We start from the raw sequence: 22,834 nt of genomic DNA, 5'->3' as shown, positions 1-22,834 counted from the left end.
TTTATACGATTGTTATAATGTTTACGCAAAGCAAGCTATGATGTCGTCTGCTCATGAGATCAAAATGGAGCTCCAAACTATTTGTTGCAGATTGACGATGCGTAAAAATGACAAGAGTACTACTGAGTGCTTTAAAAATACACACTTTTTCAGAAGCAGTATACTTTCGAAGTCCAATATACTCAATATATCACCACCCATGACAATGTACGTTTACTTAGAAAGGGTTTTTGTAGCCATACGCACGGGAGACGCGCACAATATCGAAAATCTAGATCCACAAATATAACTCTTTGCTAAAGAACAAGAACTGCTGTAGCTATTTCTAGTTTAAATGATAAATGAAATCAGCGAACCATGTCGATAATATACATAAAATATTTCACATATTGTAGCTATGGCCATATGATTCTCCGTCAGAGCGGACGTGAATCGCTGATTTTACTTCTGTTTAGCTTAGCTAAGGAGCGCATAAAAATGGGGCAACCGTTTTGCATCCACTCCGCAATCGTAACCAGTATACTTCATACTGGTACCGTAAATAAAATCTGTTGTACGCATTGTGACATATCGTCAAGCTGTGGCATTTTCTCAATAATTCCTCTACATTTATATTCCCGTGTACCTTTGCCATATTTTCACACCTTCAGCCATTTATATTTAATGATCTGTGTCATCACTGGCGGTGATAAGTGTTTTACAACGAGAATATTTCACACAGATAATAGATCCTCTAAATACTTCAGTTTGTGCATTTTCTATATCATTGACCCCTTGTCTATTAAGTCACGTTTTTCAATCAATTGCAAAATGATTTTCCTATGGTCTTTCTCTAAACGATCTTTCAAATACTAGCTTGATCGATAAAGTACTATAATTGATAAATAACAAACACACCGCTTTTGCTCTGGCTATATCTTTCTCCTAGATGTCTTTAAATCGTTAGCCATAAGATTATCAGAAGCGATTGGGTACCTTGCTACGGGCAAGGTCACCTAAAAAGATTGATGATATCTGCGGAACGAATCTTTAGAATAGGAGGCCGACCGATGTGAGAGACAAACACGCTGTGGAAGCATGAGATAAGAAAGCTATCGCTTAGTTGAAGATAGTTTTGCTGGAAGAATTTTAAGAAAAGCCCCTCAATGTATTGTACGTGGGAGACAGTGAGATCGAATGGTGCGGAGCTCGAACGTCGACTAGGTGTGTATTTCGTAATTGTTGTAATGTAAACTATGTAATTTGCTTCCAATAATCAAGAAATATATATTAATACGAAGAACAGTGTATTTGGTACTATTTCTGGCTATTGAATAGATTAATGTGCATTATCTATTTATTGATAGCTGATCGCTTAGTAAGCTATGAAGGCTAACGGAACTCAGAGTCTGATTCAACGCAAAATCTACGCTTCCTTAAAGGAAACAGGATATCAGTATAATAGGCATGGTGTACAATAGTCGTTGTGTCAAATGAAGTTCTATTGTCAAGCGAATCATCTCTGATATTTAGCGGGGAACTTTAGTGTCGAATTTATCTACTGAATGTAATTATTTATCAGCATTCCCTACTTGGGGGCAAATTGTCGATTTCCGCCAGTATCTTATTGTCGTAAGCATAAGCCATAAATTTCCTTATTTCCTTAAAGCCTGCCTACAGAGCACGATCCAAATAAGCCTAATTCAATGTAACACAGAGACAGATAGATATCTGCTCACTCCAGTGAATATAACCTAAAAAGCCCTATCATGGATAGATTTATAGATGTTTACTCTTTTCGAAGGCTTTTCAAAGGATGATTGCTTATTGGGCAGCTAAAAAGGATCATAAAATGGCGCATGAGCAACAAAATATGAGTACCGGAAAAAATAAGGACTGCTAAACAACCCTTGCTAATGGCCTTTTCAAATAATACGATCTGAATTGTTTTTAGCGCGTACACATAGAAAGCACACAAGCTCCAATATACAATGAAGTTATCCTTCAACCTTAACTAGGAATAGTACGCACCTAAAATGCGTACGTTTCATTGTACGTTTTCCCTGTATTTATTTCTTCTGGACAATTATTACCGACAGAGATTCGGTTATACCCGTGTAGATATCATTTTAAAAATGTCTAGCTGCTAACTACATACGGTGTCGTCTCGTAGATCACAATGGTGTTCTAGGTAGGTAACAACGAGATCACTTACCGAGATAGGTACTAGCACCTGTTAACACGAACAAGACTTTTAACTGATCAAGCATTTTTATTCGAACTTGTTTAGCCTTCGGATGTTATCCTCTGGGGTCCTTACAATGACGTTGGTCTAACCGGGTAGAGCCACCGTGAGTTAGAGAAAAAAGATTACCGTCCAGATATCTCAAAGAGACGTTCGCGCACTTTATCCGTCGAGATCGCCTTTACTTCTTGCATTATGGCCGTTTCACTTGTCACGACGACTACAAGGTCAACTGAAAAAATTGACTAATTTTGCGAATTCGTCTTTGGCACTTTTTTTCTATCTATATTTCCATTTAAATACACTCCTTTAGCAGCAGCAGCAGTAGTAGTAGTATCATTACACGTAGCATAGTATGTTTCTCTCCTGTCTGATTATAGTATAACAAGGTCATGAATAGCACACTTCAGTTATACTGCACTTATCAATTCGGATTGAAAGATGCACACGTACACACACGACAACCTGTCACACCAAACCATGACAGATGATAGGGGTTCACACATATAATTAATTGTGCTTTAAGTTGGGGTATTGTATTAATACACAATCGTATGATCCATTTACACGCTGGATAGATAGACTGAAGCATCAATACGAACTCAACACCACTTTTATGTCGGCACTTTCTGCTTTTGTGTATTGTACCTACTAACAGGAACTTATTAATACCCGTACGGTCGGTGGTTGTGGTGGCAATCGAGCCGCCGACAATCGCCTGGGTGTCACTCCCATCCTGCAGACACGTAGTTAAGGAGGAATTAACCGATTCTGTACGGACACTTTAAGACTACGTTGAATAGACCCAAGATGTGACGACCGGGCGCCTATGTCCACTTTTTGTGATTCACTCGAACCACTTGTCTTCTCGTGCATAGACTCGGGGGCATGTCCGACTGCTGCAGCATGATCTGGCTTCCCGGGGTGCCTGACACTTGTCCTTCCCTTCCTAAAAGACGCTTTGCCCTCTCCCATGGATAGTGTCGCCCTCTAAGTAGGAGCACGTGCTTCCTCAACGACGTTGCTCAAATCAGATCGGGGCGTTAAAGAGAAAGAGCTGAAATGCATAGTGCAACAAGCGACAGATTGCAACTAAACACTTCTAATTTCGGTTGTCTGTTCATTCTTTTATGTACTCGTAATAAATATTTACGCTTAAACATTTATCATCGCTTGAAACCATAAAAAGTTCTAGAACCATAAAAGATTCTGATATTTTTACTATATATGCTGAATTAAGAATTCGAATTATAAAATTCCAAAATTAAAAAGTTGATTTTGATAGAAAAGAAAATTAAAAAAATTGAATTATTAAAAATGATGCACGTTCATCATTTGCAATTCCCATATAATTGAAACTAATCAAAGGATGCTTCAATACCAATTATCTCAAAAAGACATTCTTAGAAGAACGTCTATTCCAGATAGTTTGAACTGCGCGTAAAAGCCTTACTCGTTCATAATGTAAGCCGAGTGCCTCTACACAAAACTGCACGTTAATATATCAGAAAGATCTGCGTACTGTTATAGCCCATAATATGCAGATTAGTTTAATTTTTTTTAATTAAAAAAATTCAGATCATAAATGCTAAAAAACGTTCTACTCCGGCGTCTGCTTCTGCCCACAGTCTGATCCACTGGATTGTAAAGAGCTTATCATTAATCACTTTTAGGTATGCACGCATTCAAATCTTGCCTGCCAAATCGTTTATGATAAAAATTTTTTCTTAGCGTTTTATCTTGAGGGCATTCAACGAACATGTTGAGCTGTTACATGTTAATATTTCTTATATTATTTGAGAAAAAAACAGCAACGAAATTGAAAATCTTTTCTTACGAATTAACAGATATAACGTGCTAGGGATATATGTATTCTTAGCAAAATTCTGTCTACATCGACTTCTTGAAAATGCCTAGACCTAAGTCAAGAAACATGAATGGGCTATCGGCCGAGAATTGTTTAAGGCGCAAGGCCACTCAGTATTTTAGGATACTGTTTTGAGATAAAAATCGTATAAGGGTAGATTGCCGATGCTAGTTTTGTCCCTGGCAGACAAATTACGGATGTTATGCATACACGTTCTGCACTTAACAGTCAGTTTTAATGTATGATTACACTGTAACAACGATAAATATGTGCACATACGATAGTATCGTTCATTTAACTAACTGGCACTTAAAATAGTTATCATTCAAATTGAAATTTATAGATGCAGTACAACTTCCACTATCGAAGCCTGGATCTCTTCGAGAAGCCCCGCAAAATATCCGATAGCCCGTATACTTTTCTAAGAAAGTATTTAACACGGGATACCTTCTCATGACTGCTATCGCCATATGTACAGAATCATCTAAATAGATTTCGGCTTCTAGCAACTTCGGCTAAGTTCCGACCTTCGAATACAGTTGCAGTTGATTTCCGGCGGAGTCAATATACATTATAGATACGCAATGATTATATACGTATGTGCCGAACGAAGCCATCACACGGTGGCTTCGTGTTCTCGTACTGTCGTTCGTAGTCTACGTTAGATGGTTATTCGTAGCATAGGGTTTGACAAATTGTCTGAAACAGTCGGATGGAAACGGAGGGCCGTCTTATTTTCACTGTATACCACATCCGATGTCCGCTGCTGGTTACTATCAATTGGCCATATGCCTCTCACTCAGGCCATAGAAAGCAAGTCTATCGAGTCGAAACCTAACGGTGTCGCTGCTCTGACTTGCCAGCAAGGAGTATTTCGAAGTGTCATGCACAGATAAGGCGAAAGCGACGCAAAACAGCACGTGACTCCTATGTGAGACAACAGGGTCTGTAAATAGTAATCGCAAGAAAGACTCGAGCCGTTTAGAGTTTCACAATACAGAGAGGCCGAATGCCCTACTGGGGCTTCCTTGGCTCTGTTCTCTTGTCGTGTCCCCATTGTTCATACAGAGCCCTGCTTTGGTGGGTCGTCTAAGAACCTTGATTACGCAGCAGCCGGCACAAGCAGAAGATGTTATAAATTTTAGAAGACAACCAACCATTCTATATAGTCTAGACGACTATCCATAAAAATAGCATGTGCACACAGAGGTTTTAAAGTTTGGCTAGTGGTGATTATAACATAGTTTTATAAGCTGAGACGGTTCGGTCCCGTTGTACGTGACAGTTTTTAGACATTCGAATGGGTCTATCCTGAAGAAAATACTTTTTCTAAATACATATTGGAGCAATGGGAGACGCGCGGACCTTGGTCGACTCAAAAAGGGAAAGTCAGGCAGCATTATATTGTTGTATATGAGCGGTTGCAAACAGTGCGACGTATCAGAATGACTAGAATTAGCTTCGATCTTGGAAAAATCTCGAACAAGCGCTATCTCGAAGAGGATCTTTCATACTACTATCTCTAAAAAGATCAACTCTTCCTCCACCAACTCATATACGACACCAGCTTTCGTCGTGTGCTGACCTCCCCTTGACCTGAACTACGTAGTAAGTAGGTAAGGAAATAGAATCTGCGACATAAGACAGACTATTACTTTACTACTACATATTAGAGGTATTACTGTTATCTACTAGTATTAGCAAGGTCGACTTGAAGAAAAACACGGTCGTATAGATACTATGCGAGCAGGTGCATTCCGTGTTTCCGCATGAACTGTTTCCGTCGTAGTTAAGGTGTTACCTGAGTATAATCTTCTTTAGAATTTTCGACAGTAACCTTGAAGTTCAATTATACTATTACTATTGTAGAAGGCGGTCTGGTCGAAGCCTATTTAATTAGAAATAGTGAAAGGAAACTGCAAGAAAAACAATTGGTAAAAAGGATTGCATTGGGACAGTTGTGTAGTCACGGCCACCGTATCACGCACCTGTAACAGCTAACTTTTATCTTCAAGTACTTAGACGATACCGGAACGAACAAATATAGTAAAGGAGCGGACACGGTTAACGATGGTCAATTCGAGGCTGGATAGTTGTTACATCAAGCTTGCTCTTGGTTGTGTTTGAAATTGGTTAAAAGTGGCTCGCTCTGCAACGGGCTGTAACTCTTTCGTCTATGCAGAACTGTCTCGTCTACTATGGTATCGTTTCAATCTATATTAGTACTTGTAATAATGGTATTATTGAAATTAGTGAAGTATCTTGAAACTTGTCTTCTAGCCTGATTAGCTACGTACGTCTAATACGCAGATAGGATTTATCTAGGCGAGTCGAAGGTTTGCCTTGAGGATTCACGGGCAAACCTGGGCTGTAGTGCGAGAGAAGGGGGCATGGGAAGTAAATAGATGTTTGACAAAAAAATGCGGAGTCTCGGCAGCACCTTCCGGGCAATGGCATCAAACATCTTCTGTCCGATACGTCTGCTATGCTTCCAAGTGTCTAACAGTGGCAATAACAGCCGATGCTGGCCCTAAAGATTTTTCTCTGTAGGCTCAGATTTGATCTTTTTCGCTTGTTTTGTGTCAATCATTATAGTACAGCACTGCATGATACAGCGCATACGTAAAGCAGCGGCTGATTGCAGATCTGCCATTCGCCTCCATAGCGCATTTACGCTGCCATATGTTACCCGTCTGCACCCGATAAGGTTGTACGCGGTAAATTTAAGATTCTATTCTTTGAACTTAAGGGCCCATAATGACGAAGATTGTTATTTGCTTTTATGTAGCGGCTGCTCCGGTACGTTTACCACGTTGAGCAAAAAAAGGAGACGTAGTTACTTGGCCTTTTTAGCACCTTTAGCTTGGTCAATACTGGGTCGTTGGACGGCGAATACTACCAGAAACAAGAATCTACGAAATAGCGTTTAAAGAATTACTAGGTCGTTGGATTAAGGTATATTATAGATCATACTGCTTTAGCGAGGATCATTAATAGCTTGTTCATGGATAGTTTTGATTTAGAGGAGCCACTGGTTTGCTCAACTTCCATTGTACATATATAGCTTTCGCCGCTCTGTTGCATGGTATAAACTGTGATATTTGTCGAAGTTAAGTATCGTCCGTAATATAAGCCAATAGTCACCGTCATTCTATCAGTTACCAGCCGAACCAGCGCCTAATCGGTTTCAATCTCTTATGAAGGAGCAATTCACTTGACCCGCTACATGTCAGTCAAGCATAGCAGAAAGAGAGCAATGATCCATAGTTCTTCATCAACTATCATGATGCAATAAACGGTAACGATACAAAGAAAAAACCAAGACAACATGATTACGCATGCGCAATTGTAGTACCCGGTTGATATACTGCCCCATAGGCTGGTCCCATGGGTGAAGGGTTCCTATACATCTGTAGCTAAGCATAGATACTAAATCAGTCGACATCATCAACAAGGAAGATCTGTTGCAGATTACAAGGACGCTCTTATTACGTATGTAAATTTGTTTAACAATGAATGTTTTTTCTTCTCTATTCGATGTCTCTCGAGCCATTGCTCAGGAGTAAAGATCATCAGTCTTACTTTTTTTTCTTTTAATGAAAATTCGAATGAGGAGACAGTAATAAGACGAAAACCCATTCGGTCAGCGTTTGAAACAAATATGCATGATGAAAATAAATAGGACGGGGAGCTTTTTTTTATTAAATATCTTCGAAATGGCAACCCTGCGCAGAGCGTCGTGCATGCCCTTGTCCTCTATGTAATCGACAGTATAGAAAGCACTTTTTCAATGTGGCAACTTTTGGCACTGATATAAAATAAGGTACAGCACATTTTCCCTATTTCTATTCGAAATCATGACAATGGAAAGCTTAATTTATCGCTTAATTGAGGCTTCGACGCTCTTGCTGGCCTGTGAAGTCGTCGGTTGTACTTCGAATGTCGTATAGACTTCATAGCTTTACTAAATATTTTTAAGAGGTTCAGCTATCAAGACATGTATACATATTCAGGGTAGACTAGTCGGATGAGCGTCTTACTAATGTAAGTGGCAATTAATATTTCTATGGCTATGACAAACATGGCTATGGCTACAGGTAGGAATAAAGCGTAATAAAGACATAAGCTTACGCCATTTCCTGTGGCAAGCATGATGCGTGCTGCTAGACGCTGATGCGACATGTATCGCATTGTTTTCAAGAACTTTATGACCGCAATTGTCTTATAACTATATTTATATAAACATAAAAAAAATTTATAAAATAAAACTGCTTGTTTCTGCTGAAAGTGAACCCTGTAAATCAGCGAGCATACAGCGTACCGTACTATAGTCTCACTTTTATCACGATTACTTGTTTTCGCATGAGTACTGATGTGTGACTTTTGAAGATCGGAAAAAAACGTGATCGTCTTTTTTACGTCGAACTCAAATCAATTGATCTGAAAAAGGGCATATTAAACGAGCTTTTTGCGAGGTTATTATGATGTCCTTTTTACTTAGCTCTACTTTCTTTATCATCCGTGTCAGTAGCGGCATTCATCGGCTGAACAACCGAATAAGACTACCTTTTGACGTTGCCCAATGCTTATCAAAAAATGTACCTCTAATGCTGTGCTGACTTGAGGATGGGCCATATAACAGCGTTAGTTATCTATCGCGCTCTGGGAGTTAGGAGATCCTGAGTAGATTCCTGAGTAAAATTGCTGACACCATTTTGGCCGTAAGGCATGTTCATCTGATGAACATCATAAGCAACAAGCAAACCTTAGCAGAACTACCTTCCCATCACGATCACCTATCGCTTGTAATTAGGTTATAATGCTACCTTGGCCTTATCAAAAATCGGCCAAGGTGACTATGACGAGAGAAATTGAGTGGTACGTATAGTACGACAAGTTGTGCTGTCATAGATTGCTAGTTTTAAGGGTACATGCCCTCTTACATTCACTACTACACAGAAAAACTGCCATTTCTGATCGTGCTGGATAGATATACGTATGATGTGTATATATACGGTGATTTATCGCAAGAAGCGTTCAATGGACTTTTATTTTTGTATTTATTTATATGTGTATTATTTTTTGCGTAAATATTTTCTTGCTTCATCTATCCTGTAGAGTGTATGGTTAAGGATGGTGCATGGCATCCTAGAACAATTTTACTGCTGTAACATGTTACTACTAGTATATATGGCATAACCCAGTATTTGACGCATACCAAATGTTGAATCATGGTCATGAACGAAATCCCGTGTTTTTAGCAAACAAAATATATTTTAGGTTTATAGGTTAAACCTTTTTATTAAGCAGAGACTTACAAATGTAAGCTAATTATCTATTGGAGCTTGAAGCATTTAGTGATTTGTGAGTTGTCGCTTCGATATCATCGTTTTGCAGTTTAGGCGCAAAAATACGTCGGACGTCGAAGTAGAAACGACGGAGATTAAAAGGGCAGTTGCTCATGATATACATCGATCCATTGTTGAAGAGCTTTTTTGAGCAGATTGCCTAGCAGGGTATCAACGACAAACGGATAAATCGCTTCCAAAATTGAGAGAACTATCTTTAGACCGATTGTTAGAAGATAGGCTCCATTTAGTATATCAAAAATGGCCCCCGAATGTGAAGTGACTCCAATCGTATCTATCTGAAAGGTAAAACACATTATGTCACGTAATTTGAATCACTTCTAACAAACCTAACGTTTTTACTTGCAGGAGAAATTGCAGCGTCCTGGATTCTGTACTCGTTATAGGCCTGAAAGTTGCTGTTTTCTCCTTACCTTCGGCGAAAATTTAATTTTCGGTTTGTTGATTGGCCAGCGAGCGATCCCAGTCACTGAAGTCATTCTGTAATGGATACAAAGAAAGCAGTTAATTAAGGGGTAAATGAGGATCATCATTCACAGAAATGTGATTGCTACATCTCTCTCAATGTATGTATTGAACCCGTATGGGTTAAGTGGGTAATCAATCTCTTGAAACAAACATTAATGCTTAATTTATTATTTGTTTCAAGCTAACATTGCTATTCTACTTTACATCATGGCTCATTGAACACGACATGTTTTTGAGCATTCCCCCGAAGACCGATGCCATTCCGATAGTTCAACTTGATCAGAAGGTTGATTTTCTTATATATATTTACGAGTGCGCTTTGATGATCGTCTCCATGTTGTCGAGGTAGACTTTCAAAGGTTTACCGGTTAAGTCAGGTACGTATTCTTCGACTTAAGTATGAATTCAGAAGAATTTGTGTGCATATATTTTCGTTAACATGCCCACACAAACGCTTTTTGTATGACTATTCTTTCGCTAAATGTCGAGAGAACGAACATATAACATTATATTCATAAATAGGATGTGGTGATCCACGCTAGTCAAGATTCCTACAATATTTGCTGTTGTTTTTCACAATTTTTTGTTTTTTTGTTGTTTTTTTTTTTGTTTTTTTGATTGTTTCTTTCGAGATATGACTATTCTCCTCCCGATTCTACAGATATTTAGTATTTGTCTAAACTACGCGCGCTCATTTATACGCTGGGATTAAAACTAGTAATAAGAGATTTTTATGTAGGTAACGTTTTCCATATTCTGTGCTATTGTACATGAGTCCCTAACTTGTTTCTGTGAGTCATCGAAATTCAGATATAACGTTGAGTGATACGTCTTACGGAAATGTTAACTATACAATCTGATATACATTAATGTGGGCTATCTAAAAGGCATGTTCATGCGCTAGAGTCGGGTATCCTGTTTGGGGGTTATTTTTGAACAATCTAATCACCACCTGCCTAATTGTAGCCTAGGCCCAAATTAAAACTGCTACTTTCCACTCCCTTTGATCTTCAGTTCAGTTTTTCAACTAATGCTTTTAAAAAAGTCCTTCATTAGTCCACAGGTATTTTTTCCATACCAATTGTGCGCTAGTAAAAGATGTATTGGAAATCATTATTGATTTAAGCGTTAAGTTAAGCGTAAAAATGAAGTCATCATTATGGTTTGTATGGGTAAAACTAATCACTCATCGATTGCTTTCTATCGAAAGCTTGATCAAATCACTTTTGAGGCCGCACAAAATTCGGCAATTTCTGACAACAGTTTTCAGTTTGATGGGCCTTCGTCTCGTGCAAAGGTATGGGATAACTGATTCTGGCCCAAATTCCAAAGACAAAGCGCATTATCTGCCTTAGGTCATAGTGCGTGCCCATTAATACCTACAGGCCATTAAAATAGACCTATATTATATTTGTATACAATGAAAATTACATACACTAGATACGTTAAATATATATATAGTGCTCGCAAAAGCAATTTGTAGCATAAAAAGCATAATTGGGCCTTTTCAATGGATCAGCATGTAAGACTACAGCTTCTACAGATGAAGACATTAAATACCTAATGTTTACCTGAAGAACACCGCCTGTTAATGAAAGCGGAAACGACAGGTCCACGTGCACCTTCGGGTTTGGGATCACGATCTAAAGCAAGTGACATTGAAACAATTACATTATTATTATTGCAGCGCAAGTTGAGAACAGCATTGTAAGCTTATAGCATCCTCCCAGGGTAACTAGGCATTTAGCAAAATACGACTTAGGTTTTTCTCACGGATTTCACTAGTAAGAGTAACTTAAAAAAATTGTTGCGCCCGTTTTCAAATCGCGATAACATGTCTACTTCGAGCGGGGTCAGGTACCGTTCGTGTAAAGCCTAGAACCGATGTTCTGAGAACTGTAACACCTCGTGTTGATCGGAAAGCTTAAACCTACGCTGGACCAAAAACGATACCGAGCGGGATGCCGCCATCTCGCGGTCACGGTTTTTTGACGCACTACGCTTTTGCCATATTAAACCACTGTATCAGCTCAGGAGCCCGTTTTGAAGCTGTTGTAAGCGACGCTGTCTAACTGACTACATTAGGGGGTAAATTCCATTAACAGCCTAAATTGTCGGCGATAGGTTTCTTTAGGCACATCGCCGTACTACAACCCAGATGGCATATTTGCAAATTTTGGTTCGGGCACGAGCAGTGCACCGAATCTCGGCTTACCTTGTAGTGATTGGTTCCACGGGACTTCGAAGGGACCTTCCTTCGTTGTCGCACGGACTTTAAGGGTACGCCATGTCGCAATTGGCTATATGCTCTCGAGCTCTAGGCCAGATTTTCCTCTCCGTACAATATCGCACCTTTAATTTGCATATAACCCGAAAATGTTTAAATGACCTTTGGGAACAACGGTTTGACTTATCGTTGCAGCACCGTCCACGGCTCCTGCGTTCCTTAACAAAGCATGCCCTTTAAAAACGTGCACCGGTCAACAACGTACACCGGTGATCAAAATTGCCTGAACACCCTTATTAGCCAGTAGTAGATGTGAACCCCCTAGCTTACCTGATGTTATTGGTACAGCAAGAGCGGCTTTCTGTCGAAAGGTCTCGGTTTGCAATTGATACATTACTGCAATTGATACATTACTACCTCGCCGCTACTTATAATAAAATAAATAATCTCGAGGCTCGCGGCATCTTCCCAAGCTATCGAACCTTTGTGTGGCGGGTAGCGCTTTTCGACAAGTAGTCCAGGGCTGAACGAACCTCGTGTACGAATTCAGCCGCATTTTTATTAAGTAAGCGAACCACAGCCCGTTACGTTGGCTAAAAGTACTGTCTAGCTTTAGCACCTCAAGCAATTTCCGCAATAAATGTTTCCTCCGAGGCTTTAATGAGGTTGTGAAGCTTTCCAAGAGATCTAAACTCTTCCTCCGTAAAATAATCCGGTTGTTATTGAATCCCTGCCACGAGGTTTCTGTCTTCATTACTTAAAGGTCATACCATACCAGCGCGGTCCCCCTGAAGCTCTTTTGACCATTCGTACTGCTTTGTCCCTAGGCTATTGTTCTTCAGCTACTCGACGCTTTGTTTTCAACCCACTTTCGGTTTGTCACCGCCAGACGCTGAGCTCGCCACCCAGTCGGTCTCCACCAGGCTGCGTATGATTTCCTCGACTCCACAACGTTGCTACAAACTCGCAATGTGCTGATTGTACCTTCATCTTTAGTAGGAGAAACTTTTCTCCGTCGAGCTTTATGCATCACCCTAGATACCAGAAAAGTATTTTTTGTATTCCTAAGTATCGTTTTCCAAAATTTCTATGTTGCTTAAGAAAGCACAGATTTCAAGTTGACCTTACCTGACTTCGTTTGTGCTCCGCTACTCTACAGATCTTATTCTAGGTATGACGCACATTGTAGTCTGCTTTCGTTATCATTGTATAATGACGCTGTGTGTCTGAGTAGCACATGTATAGCGGAGTGAAGAACACCGAATCGAGCCCACGTGTTCGTATCGTGGCAAGCGGCTTTAAGCTTTTCGGGAAATACGATTTTAGAGAAGAGCCCACGCGCGTACTGCATACGCCTGAAACGTCGTCACACGAGAGATATAAATATATATTTGTCGAGGATGAAGGTATAAATTATAGTGTTTTCAATAGACAAACAATTAAGGAGAATTTTCAGGAAGCTATTCTTGTCATGAACATAGAACTCGCACGAAAAATAATACACCTGCTTATATGTCTATACCTTTTGAAAACATATATTTTGGATTGTATAATATCAAAAGGCGGTGCTGTGTTATTTAAAGGTAACGTTATATGTACCACGGATTATTTTGTCCGGAAAAATCAGTCATTACGCAACATCAGTGAATAGATGGTTTTTTTGTTTTTTTTTTTTTCCTAGAAAGGACAGTAATTATTTCTAGGAAGATTTTACTTTTCTTTTTTTTATATTTATTTAATGTTTTATAATTATCCACTGCTCAAATGATTCTGGTCTGAACAGTTATTCATGGTAAATTCTGATATATGATCATGGTTATATGGTAGATATATCAGCCATATCGCTTTGTCCGAAGGACAACGAATATTATAATGACTTCAAATGTCGTCACAATTTTATTCGAGACATCGCTGAACATGACGACATGAGATACAACAAGTGTCAAACTACTATACTTTAGTTTAGTTTAATTTAACATATATATGCATTTTTGCCAAGTTGAGTTGATAAAATTAATTAAATTAAATTAGTTTCTATGAAGTTAACAACCACAGCGCTGGTATTATATATACTCTAAATGTAGTGGTCCATCTATTCCCAGCCTATTTGACCCACAGAGCTCCCAGGACGATAATTAAATATGGTTATCTTTATATAGCGTAACTTCGTTGAAGCTTGCTTTTAAGCATAAAATTCTGAGACAGGTGAAACCGTAAAAAAAAAAAACAAAAAAAGACAAATTGTTATTTTGGAGCAAAAGTTTGATGAGATGCTAAAAAATATTCAAATCTTTCACACAATCTGATCTTTTGACGTTTGGTCTAAAAAAAGAATTAGTGATACGGACTGCTCTAAATTTTTGACTACTCGCAAAATTTCGCAATATCTAAAAGTAAAGTATTAATATTTTGAATAAAGGTTCTCTTGCTAGAAAAATATATATATATTAGGTTGTTGAAAGGATATTGACAGTATTTCTGGCTAAGATGACTTCAGAGTCATATATTTGAGGTAACGGGAGTCGCGTCAGCAAAAAGTTGATGTCAGTGAGATTTAATAAATAACAATTTTAGTAATTCAGATCTCAGAGAGGCTATTTTGTTAAAAATTTCTATCTGTATATTTGACGTTTTTATTACAATGAAGGCACAAGTGCCATACAGGCACATAAAAGGACTTGTGCTGTTTATCTTATCGGAAAACACAGTTTAAAGATGGTTCTGTGATTTTCGTTCTTCAAAATCTATATGTAAAAAAGGCTTCTCGTGCTTATCGCAGGGAAAGATAGGGAACTATACATCCATTACTAAATTGTTCTAAACCATTTGAAGGAAGCTAGCTACAAAAAAGATTCGAAATTGATATAAAAGAATATATTTATATTTGCATCTGTGGAACTCCGCAAAAATACAATGAAATTAAGCTATCCATTCAACGATAAGTAACGTGTGATAAAAAGTGGATCGCATATGGGTAAATAAAAAAGAAAAAAAGAAAGAATAAAAAATGTGGTCCAAAATTAATGACAAAACCCAGACTGATGCCAAAGAATGTGATGTTACGTATTTACTAGGACTGGAAAGGAAGCGTGCATTTTAACGTGCTACCAGCCTGAAAGAACGGTTAGTTCAGGCCTCTGCCGAATTAACAACACTATAAGTAGCCATTATGAAAAACTGGAACGTTTTCCATTGTGACAATAAAAGCCACATACACATGCGCTACATAGCGAAATTTTAAAAAAACTTGGACGGTAGATTTGAATGCATCCGTCGTATAGCCCAAATCTTGTACAATCGACCCATGATCTATTTCGATCTCTGCAAAACTCCCTTAATGGCTTTAATTTAGTTTCAATAGAGAGATGCAACTGTGACAGTTTTTCTATCAATAATTAAATAAGTTATATAACGATATTATCGGAGAAATGTCAGAAAATTAGACCAAAATTGCAGACAGTCAATTTTGCGATACTACTTCAAACACAGAAATATTTTTTGGCTTAAAATGGCCAATAATTTCCCGACAACCCCATATATAAATACATATATTCTCCATTAAAATTTAAAGCGCTTTAAGCTTCCCATATTTATTCTCTAAGACTATTAAAATTTTACTCATCTTTTTAATTTTATTTTTATATTTTTACCTATTTTTACTTGTATGTATTGTAGGCTTTACTAGCTAGAGAGATTGTGGAACATGGGAAACGCAAAGAACTTTAGATATATTGATGAAAAAATATATTTTGTTGATTTATAGACCATTATCTACCAACGAGCGTATGGGGTTTAATCGTTACATTTTTTTTTTTATAGATTCATTCACTTTTGCAATCGTTTACGTAATGTCACAGTATGTTATATGCATATTAGCACACTCTGAATATTGAGTCATCTGTAATTAGTAACTTCGCCACCTGCTTTATTACGTTTTCAGTTACTGTATCTTAATTAATAGTTCAAGCTGCCATTTACTATGTTTACGTGTTTTTCCTTCAGATATTATGGCTTGTTCGTTATTAAATAAACGATGTTATTAATCCTCACGAGTCAGATACTCGTACTTTAGGTAGTTAATTTAATAACAGTGACCTGTATTTCAGGTGAATAATTCTGTTAGATTAATTTTGATAAGTTCCGCTCGCTTATGTTAAGCGTGGTTATCGTTTATACTAGATAGTCTATTCGCCATTACCCTTTTTGTAACACACTGAAGGAGGGACCGTTGTTTCGTACGCATTGCGTATTATATTATTGTCCTTTTTAGATGCAGTTCAATCCCTTATGCTTCTCTATAATAGTATCTAAATGGACCTACGGCAAAAAAAACAAAGTGAAAGATGTTGGCTTACATTCTTCAGAGTACGAGACTCAAAAAGGGTTAATAATTCAGGAAACTCTAAAGTATGAACGGATATATATATATATATATATATATATAAGCCAGTGTGCAGAGCGCGAGTGATGATGACATCCCTATTTATGTCGAAAATCATTGCCAAAACCTGCATGAGACATAAGTACCACAATTGAGGTCTATAGACGCCTGATCAGTGTGGCCACTCCTGATGGCCAGGCTAAAACCATGCGTTCACATGAAGACCCATAATTTTCTATTATTACTTACTTACTTACTTACTTACTTACTTCGTAAAGTTCATCTGAGCCACATATTACACTAACCATAGATAACATTACTTCATATGACTTTTAGAGATTCTTCCATTACGTAATTGCGTATCACAAGGAGAGTTAGGTTCTGTAGGTTCACTTATTTGCATGTTTCGCTCTGCGTCAACGAACTATTTCCTTGCGCATCAGCTGTGAGGGACGTGTACGTTAGGAACAATATACGTGCGCAAAACCGTTCTAGTTGGAATAAAATATTTCGAAATACTGCTATGACAATCAGAATGTGTTTAATAAACATATTTAACTTAGTACTGATCCTCGGACGTCGTTGAATAGCATAAAAGTAAAAATTTACTTACACTCGCACACATCACTGTGGGCTTATTAATACGCATAGAGTATTATCTCGTTTTCAAACGTGTGTTGGAAATTTTTTAGACAGAGCGTATTTACGAATTCGCTTCCAAGACAAAGTAGACTTCCTTGTCCTTTTGGTCTGCTTAAAACGATCGTGCCCACATTATTGAACTGAGAGTTTGTTGAGAGAGCTATATAAAGCAACTCGGTAAGCAGCCATTTATATTTCGGATTAAAAAAGAAATTAGCTTTCAGAATATATTTTACAAGGACAAGCAGCATGACTCGAGATCTATCATAGGTACTACAAATAGAGCACGAATAACTTGGAATATGGTCACAAGCTAATAGGCACTGCCCCTCGATTAGCTTCACACTGACGCACCGCAGAACTCATCCTACGAGATTTAAATTCAATAGGGGGCTAGTGTATGAACTGTCTTCGCTGAATAACAAAATTATGCCAAAGTCCTGCTGCAAAAGTGGACAACGCTATTGATTTCGTCGATTTATCTGTACACTAATTAAAATAACGTAATAATTATTGTGGCATTCCTTTATTGTGTAATATATGGCATCAAGAAAGGCGTAACGTTTCGGTGTCGTCTCTAGTAAATAACGGTAAATTAAAAAAAAAAAAGGCATGAATAACTCAAGCGAAAAGCTTACGGACACACCGAACATTTCATAACCATGCGTCATCCATTATGGAGACCTATTTCAACGTTGGCCACAGCTGGAAGTAGCCAAAACAGTTACCTTCGGCAAAGGCGAAAACCGTTGGAAAAGAGGGAAACACGTTTCACTCGATGGCTTCAATTGGTCAGAGACAAAGGCAATTACAGTAACTTCAGAAAATTCAAGGCTCGCAAGCTTTAAAGAAGTTAAAGGATATAATAACCTAATTTATGAAATATAATGAAAGGCTATCGGAAAGTAGTCTTTCTTGTTTTGTATAAATAAGTTTTGTAATTGATCAGGTTCAATTTTAATTAATGAAATCAAACTCAAATGTCCATAAAGAATGATACGTATACATGTCATAACTAGTGTGACAATTTCGCCTGCCACTGGATATTACCTAGATGCCACAAGTCTACTCTTCCATAAATTTCCAAAGTCAGTGCAAAGCTGCCTCTTTACAAAGGTCACCTCTTTACGTTATACGCGACAAAGATACTAGAAGGGCATTAGATGTTATAAGACGCCCGAAGTAGAGAGGCTCAGATGGCGCCGCAATGATACTCCAGTTTGTTCCGCACAGGACGCGAGTGATTTCACGCCCAATATATTTTACAAGGCTGAAAAAATCGAATCTGAATTAGCCGACATCCTTGGTCGTCGTTTCATTAACGTTCAGCTTGAAGAATCTTTGTTTTGTTCTTCAATTTGCGGTATAGTAAGACGTGTCTTTGCTTTGAACTACGATGTCTATAGAAATTTAGTTGCGAAACATTTGAGGAAGCTTACACAATAAGTTCACGTGATAGCCCGAGTGGTGTTCAGGAAATCCGTAAGGATTATAGACACAGTGAACTAAATGTACTTGCAGTCGACGAGTTAGAAAACGAAAGGGATTAAGGAAAAAAAAACGGAACAAATGCCACAGATACTCATTTTAGTCATCGTACGGTCAAAAATTCAATAAAATCATCCTCTTCTCATTGATCAAAACCGCACGTCAAATATCGGTTACGAAGGACATCGAACTCTAGTGGTCAACATTTTCCCGTAAGACTGTCCTTCCACCGTCCCTACCTCATTTGTGTTTTCCTTCCGTCACCCCTTCTCTGCAGATCGCTGCTGGCGGGCAGTTCTTTGGCTCCATCCTCTGCTAAGCTCGTCATGGTAGAGAAGCACACTGTAGGGGACAACACAACATCAATGCCAGCCTGGCAGGGCTGGCCCACACCTCTGATGGTGATAGCAGTGACACATCAGAGGTAGCAACCCGTTCAGCTGGCGAGTTCGGCTTTGGGATGAAAAAAAGCTGGTATCTAGGGGAAACACATGGGCTAAGAGATAAAAAGACGATCGTATAGATGGCGGTTGTGATGCCTCTTCGGGTGAATAACAAGTCTGCGATCTCCCGCTCATTAGATAATCGTTACAAAGGGTTGTGCCTCAGCGGCTCATCCCGTCAGTTTGCCGTTCCAGTCAGCCGAAGAATATAGTGGTGCTAGAGAACAGTGTGCCTTGATCGTTCTTGTAGGTGGTCCGTGCTGTCGCGGCAGGTAGCAGTAGTTGCAGCGCCACTACGAGGCTACGACGCTGATTATACACGAAACGACGATGGATCTAGTGGTGAGGAGCAAAGGGTTCATCAAGCGATTGGGAAAAAGAAGCGGCATTATACCCGCGAAGTATTCGTTCTTGTGACGACATAAAGAAGAAATCGTTCGGCGATGGTCAAGGACACTTGTGTGAATGGCCGGTGGGAGACCGTCTGAATGGCTCAATGGAAAAGCGGACAAATGAAGCTATGGGGAAAACAACATTTAGGCATTGTACTGTTATATTTGAAGAAAACGTACTTCAGCTCGAGTAGCGAAACGTTTCATATATATATATATATATATATATATAACGGGATTAAGAAAGCTCGTGTTTAAAAACCTAGTTCTCGTAGTTGTTTTGTAAACTAGGCAGGTTTTTGTCTGTAAAAAACCAAAGTCAATAGAAAATTCTATCTAAAGGCATCGCGTCTTTGTTTAATTGAATTAAAGATTTGCTGTGCCAAAGGCATAGCAAGCTGTAAGCTTCAAGTTGATAGCAAAAAGGTTCTGCAAGTTTGTTCTGAGCAGAAGACGAGTTTTCTGATCTGTAGTGTTGCCAACATTAAAGATTGATTACCCTCACACTCGCATTATTCGCTTGCAGCGAGCAAATCGGAATATATTGATGCTGAAAAAAAATATACTTTTAAAATTGTCTACGCATAGTGAGAAGAGCTGGGGCTCCACAGACTTAGGCCACGCGTGACGTTGAGGTAGTATTTCGAAAGACTGATGGTTAAATCCATCCATCAAACCCGTATGTTGTGTTTCAGAAAAGTGAAATCTACCCTGAGCGTTAGCGGACAATTAGCTATTACTATTTGAGCTCGCAGTGTGTAAGGATGAGGCGGATTCGCTGAGAAGTGATTTAGTGAAGACCATAGAGGGAAGAAGGGCGAAACAACCGAGACAGATGCGTTAAATACTACAGATGACATACTACATTTATTCATACACATATTACCTTGGACCTTACCTATTTTGATCGTGAAGTAGGTCCATTTCTGCGACAGGTGTAGTTTGAATGATTTTCTCATAGGAGAACTTCTACCAAAGAAGTAACCGACCGAAGAAAAATCCATTAAGTTCGCCAGAGCCACAGCACATATGTATGAGTGTTGGTAGCTTTGTTTTTTTTGTACAACGGAAGTGTTTTTGAAAAACTCGTAATAGTTTAGTGCCTACGATAATTAACGAATCATGAGGAGGGAGGGAAACGTATTTGTATATGTCCTATCTGTATGGTAATAATTTGACATATGGAAACAGGCAAATTAAAAGGATGCGTAGTTTACTTTGATTCATTTATGCAAGCATAATGTGCTAGACAAAGTAGTTTAATTGCTATTCGGCATCAGTCGTGGTTGCGGCACTCGTCACCTAGATAATATCTGGTGAAAAACTTTTCAATGTAAGTAGAATAGCATCTTCAAACAATTAGATACTTGATCTGAAAGAAGCTTGAGAAAGTTTCCGTTGGCCAGCTCGAGCATTTACGGGGGGGTCGCACTGCGGTGTCCAGAGTGATCTAAACAGGTCAAACATTTAATTCGGTGCTACTGAACAATCGCAGAGTTTTTCTGTCTGCTAGGGTAGTGGTCGTGTGTTAGATACCATGCTAACTACACGGACCCGACCGTACCTAATCCCCGCCTGATATCTGCATTGTAAGGATATACCTATTACCATTGGACTGCGTACGATTTATTCAAAACAGGCACACGGCACAAGTGACGACAACCACCTGCACCACGGCGGGGTGTCCTCTCTCCACACTCCAGCCCTACGGTTCCTTGACTGACATCAGAATGTATTCAGCTTTCTTCCACCATGCCTGTACGTCCGCTTCCAACAGAGTGGTCTGGAAAGGGGAGTCTTAGCAGAATTGAATGAAGGGATGCCATCCGTATTTCGTTAGATGAAAATATCGTGGAAAATCCCATTGAAAAGAAAGGAGGACAGCAGGCGCGCGTATTGTTCACATCTGCAGTTGACTGGAATTGGTGCTAAATACAAAATGGAACAAATTCTATATGAATGGATGAATACGAGAGCCTTCGATTTCATTTTGAAATCCATACACATTGATCACTTTTACTGATGAAAATCGATGATTTATTGGATCATAATCTCTATTTCTGTATAACTGGCAAGTTGAGAAATGCGCGACAGCAAGGACATTGGCAATCGTAAAAAATAACTTACTTACGGCTCGTCACGGAAAAAGTTCATCTTTCAAACATGGCACATTTGGATTATAATAAAATATTTTTATAGTAGATAGTGTGTTCATACATATAATTATGTTACGCGTAAATTTTTAGAAAAGCAAAAACATATTTCCATCATAGTTAGTGCTAAGCATTCACGCTGACTGGTCGACCACTCGAAGTATACGTTACAGTAAGATAGTATTGGGCGTTTCTTAGAGTCTGCCATACTTCTCTGTTTTATGTATAATATATAAGGTCAGCTGTAAACAATAGCTGTCTAGCTAATTTTCAGTCGTAGTAGCTTAACATCTACTGAAATTTCAAATAACTAGAAGATTTAGGCAGGAGTCCTAATAGTGTGAAACGTGCTTTTTGCCTGACTCCTTTCCAATATTTTCGTTGATGCCACTGGACTGGGTTGACAAATAAGCCTAAATAGAGGAACTTGCATTTCTTCCGCCAAAGTACTCATGAGTAGTTTTGATAGGTAGCTCGTTCTTTTTTATTGATATATGCATCATCCTGCTCGTGAACACATCCAAGGTTTCTAAGCAGTGCAGTGGCAATGCTACTTGTTTAACACTACTAAGGTTCGTATAAGGCTGTAGGACAAGTATCCAGGTCGAAAAAATATCAGTGATGTCGTGTGGTCCTATCCAGGGTAGAAAGATACTAGATAGGATGGAAAGATGCAGTAAGCAAAACGCACGTTTACGCAGACATCTTTGCCGTTATGTTGTCCACAGGTTTGAAGAGCGAATCTTCAATTAAATACCGCCTCAAATCTTGACTGCGTTTTACATCTCTGTTATTAGTTGTATGGAAAGTTATTTCACAGGTAAATTTTTCCAAGGCCCGCTGTATAATACGCTAGTGTACAAAGCCTTGACATTTGTCACACACACATGTCTTTCTCCAAACAAGGCCATAGCACAATAGCGCCAGATAGAATTATGCTCAGATTTCGGTGCTAAAGAAAGATCATTACGATAAATACTCTATTATATAGTTCCCCCTACCAGAACGTCCGGATACGCTATCAACCGAAAGCTAAAGGCGCGTGTTTTAAACTACCAGAATAATCTATCTAGCGCATATCTATATATAGAACTACCTAATCTGCATATTTTGTAACAACAAAAGGTTTTATTTTGCCGGCCATCCTTATTGGTGTCGATCTTCTATATCTGAGCCTTAA

The 22,834-nt window shown here is 38.7% G+C and overlaps 1 protein-coding gene and 2 long non-coding RNA genes across 6 annotated transcripts in view; 1 reads left to right on the top strand and 2 right to left on the bottom strand.

Annotated features, from left to right (window-relative positions):
• LOC111246710 (putative neural-cadherin 2) overlaps positions 1-3,025 on the bottom strand; it is a 36,685-nt gene extending 33,660 nt beyond the window's left edge. For 2 of the 3 annotated variants that reach the window (XM_086983377.1, XM_022796755.2), the window contains exon 1: positions 2,195-2,889. Coding sequence is in view for 2 of the 3 variants with exons in the window: in XM_022796755.2 (XP_022652490.1) it covers positions 2,195-2,249 (55 nt within the window). In the remaining variant the exon portion in view is untranslated. The other variant, XM_086983376.1, reaches the window with a different exon arrangement.
• On the top strand, positions 486-21,702 carry LOC147756521 (uncharacterized). 2 transcript variants are annotated; one of them, XR_015323511.1, is made up of 3 exons: positions 486-1,203; positions 9,809-10,026; positions 21,141-21,702. It is a non-coding gene; the product is annotated as an uncharacterized LOC147756521 (long non-coding RNA). The 2 variants fall into 2 exon arrangements; XR_015323510.1 differs by having other exon boundaries at positions 9,809-10,305.
• On the bottom strand, positions 9,220-13,742 carry LOC111246711 (uncharacterized). Its single transcript, XR_002671765.2, has 6 exons — positions 13,678-13,742; positions 13,284-13,510; positions 12,144-12,280; positions 11,500-11,571; positions 9,874-9,940; positions 9,220-9,738 (listed from the first exon to the last, which is right to left on the bottom strand). It is a non-coding gene; the product is annotated as an uncharacterized LOC111246711 (long non-coding RNA).
• Positions 21,703-22,834: the final 1,132 nt, after the last annotated feature.

This window comes from Varroa destructor, unplaced genomic scaffold (genome assembly GCF_002443255.2).
Source record: "Varroa destructor unplaced genomic scaffold, Vdes_3.0 BEIS01000003.1, whole genome shotgun sequence".
Taxonomy (NCBI): Eukaryota; Metazoa; Arthropoda; class Arachnida; order Mesostigmata; family Varroidae; genus Varroa; species Varroa destructor.
This window is presented reverse-complemented; position numbering and strand designations above follow the sequence as displayed.